This window comes from Alligator sinensis, unplaced genomic scaffold (genome assembly GCF_000455745.1).
Source record: "Alligator sinensis unplaced genomic scaffold, ASM45574v1 scaffold453_1, whole genome shotgun sequence".
NCBI classification, from domain to species: domain Eukaryota; kingdom Metazoa; phylum Chordata; order Crocodylia; family Alligatoridae; genus Alligator; species Alligator sinensis.
This window is the reverse complement of record NW_005842485.1, coordinates 936,968-939,680: the sequence shown is the minus strand read 5'-3', so window position 1 is coordinate 939,680 and position 2,713 is coordinate 936,968. Positions and strand designations below refer to the sequence as shown.

Genomic DNA, 2,713 nt, shown 5'->3' with positions numbered 1-2,713 from the left:
CTGCCGGAGCGGCTGGCGGGGCAAGGGGCACCGGCAGGGGTGGGGGGGCAAGGGATTGTGGGTCGAGAGTGAGGGGCCCCGTGGATGAGGGGCACCAATAGGGCTTAGGGGCGACAGGGGGCTGCGGGTCAGGAGTGAGGGACCGTCCCTCCCCCAGGGCCCTGGGGACCAGGACGGGGCTTCCTGCTTCCCCTGCTGGAAACAATGCCGCGCCCTTCCTGGCCTGGCTTGGGAATAGGGGGGCATCAGGGTGGGTCTAACCCCCTCTGCTGCTTGGTTTTTGAAGGGAAACTGAGGCAGGGGGGTGGGGCCCAGGTAAATAGGCCTGGACCTGACCGGACTCCTGGGCTAGGCAGTTTCCCAGGCCGGGGGTGGGGGGACCATGGGTTTTTTCCCCCCCGTGTCCGAGTGGCTCTGCGGAGGGGTGGGATCGGGCCTCTTCCCTCTGGGGAAGGGATCCATGCTGCCTCCTGGCACCCCCTGACCCTCCCCTGCCCCCAGGCAGGAGCAGCATGGCGGCAGGCCTGGGGGGTGCCCTGCTGCTGCTGGCATTGCTGGAGCTGAAGCTGGGGGGCACCGAGAGCTCCCCTTGGGACCTGGTGCCCCGTAAGACTGTGCCTTATGGTGGTGAGTGGGGAGGAGTCAGAGGGTGTGGGCACGGGAGGGGCTGGGTGGGACTTGCTACCTGGGGTTGGCCTCTGCTTAACAAGTCTGCTAATGGCTGGGTGAGCTGGGGCCTGGGCTCCATAACCCCCTCTGCTGCCCCAGGTCCCCCTCCTGCCCAGCTGCAGTGTCCTGGGGGGCTGGGTTCCCCCCAGGCCTAGCTGCACCACTGCTTCCCCGAGGTGACATCAGGTGTTTGTGGTAGTGCTGGTGATGAGCTCACCCTGGTTGCTGCTGGCAGCTCTCCCCCGAGCCCCCCCAGCCCCTACATCCCTTGGCCAGGCTGGAGGGGTGGCTGGGCCTCGTAGCCCTTCCTTGCTACTCCTCAGTCCTAGCCTGCGGCCCCCTGCCCCCATGGCCCTGCCAGTGCTCCTCACTCCCGACCTGTAGCCCCTGGCCCCCCTGCCTGTGCCCTGACTCCCAATTTGCAGCCCCCTGCCCTCCCCTGGACTGGGGCCTAGTGCATGCCGGGCTGGTTGCGGTCAGGGTACAGCTGTGGGGGGCAGCTGTGGCATCTCTGTTGTTGCCCCCCCCAGCACTGTGGGGTACCCTGCTGGAGGGAAAACAGGCACGGGAGCTGGCTGTAGCTCTCTCCCTGCCCCCGCCCCAGCCATCACCATCAAAGCCCCTGATTACAGCTTAGCTCTGATCCCAGCGCCCAGATGCCCAAGCCAGCAATACCGTACAGGTCTCACGTGGGGAAGGGTGTGCTGTGCCTCTGCCATGCCCCTTGGGCTCAGGTTGTGGCCAGTAACCTGACCGGGCCGGCGCTGGTTCCATGACGTGCGTGTGGCCTGGCTCCCCTTACCATCATGGAGTGGGGGAAGACGCAGGATGCCTGCGTCCCTGCCCAGCTCTGGGTCTGCCCCAGTTTTCCCTCTCACTAGTTCTGGGACTGCCTCAGTTTCCCTCCCAAAGCTCAGGGCTTGCCTCACTTCCCCCCCCCCACAGCTGCTTCTCAGCTCCACCCTGCCTCAGTTTTCCCCCTAGCTGGGGCTCCAGCAGCTCCTGTCCAGTCCCGTGGGGAAGGGAGCCCCCTCCACCCCCACTTCACGTCCCCTCTCGGCTCCTGTGACCCTGCTCAATGGGCCCTTTTTTTGCAGCCCCCAGGGGCAGGGCAGGGCCAGGCCTGCCAAGGCACTGGGGTGGGCGCTGCTTGGTCTCCAGCCCCACAAAGACTCCCTTGTGCAAGAGAGCCGGATGGTGTGGGGGAGGGGGCCGGGCTGGAGCCAACACCACCCCCCTACCCCAAGCATGTGCCTTTGAGGGGGCTGCAGGTCAGGAGTGGGGGCATGAGCAGGGGCGGGGGGAAGGAGGTGAGAGTGCTGCGGGTTGGGAGTGAGGGGCACTGGCTGGAGTAGTGGGGCAGGGCAGGGGGGCTGCGGTCAGGTGGGAGGCACTGGCAGGGCTGGGGAAGCAGGGAGTTGCAGGTCAGGAATGAGGAGCACCAGCAGGGCCAGTGAGGGGCAGGGGCTAGTCTTACTGGGCTTCCCAGTTCCTAGTTGCCATAGTGATCCTGTCCCGGTGCCAGTTCCTTCCTCCCCCTGCATCTGTGCCCAGTGCCAGGGGCTTATACCAGCTAATCCCCCCCGGGGGAAGGGGGGCAGTTAACCCTTCCCATGCCAGGCCTGTGGCTTGCTGGGCTTCCCTGGCTGGGCAGCAGTGGGCAAAGGGTTAAATCCAGGACACTAATCCCCTGGAGCCATAAAGGGCCAACACCCCCCTCAGGCCAGGTGGGGGTGGGGCCCTGCTCCTCCAGGGGGTACCAGGGGCCCATTGCTGGCTGCTGGCTGTGGGGTGCTCTTCAGCTGCCCTGACTCCCCCCCCATCCCCCCAGAGCTACCAGCTGGAGCGCGGCGCTTTGGGGGTGCAGGAATGAGCCACTTCCTGACGCTGACGCTGGACGAGGCTGAGGGGCTGCTATATGCAGGCGCCCGTGAGGCCGTCTTCGCCCTGTCCACTGCTACCCTCAACCTGCAGGCCACGGTAGGGGGGGGGAAGATAGGGTGGGGGGCACTGCAAGCTGGGAGTGAGAGGCACTGGTAGGGCT

The 2,713-nt window shown here is 66.3% G+C and overlaps 1 protein-coding gene across 1 annotated transcript in view; it reads left to right on the top strand.

The window, feature by feature from the left end:
* The first annotated feature begins 7 nt into the window (after positions 1-7).
* Positions 8-2,713, top strand: part of SEMA4C (semaphorin 4C) — an 11,068-nt gene continuing 8,362 nt past the window's right edge. Inside the window, exons 1-2 of the mRNA XM_025212825.1 lie at positions 8-627; positions 2,501-2,649. Coding sequence (XP_025068610.1) covers positions 513-627; positions 2,501-2,649 — 264 coding nt within the window. The 5' untranslated portion in view covers positions 8-512. The remainder of the gene's footprint in view (positions 628-2,500; positions 2,650-2,713) is intronic.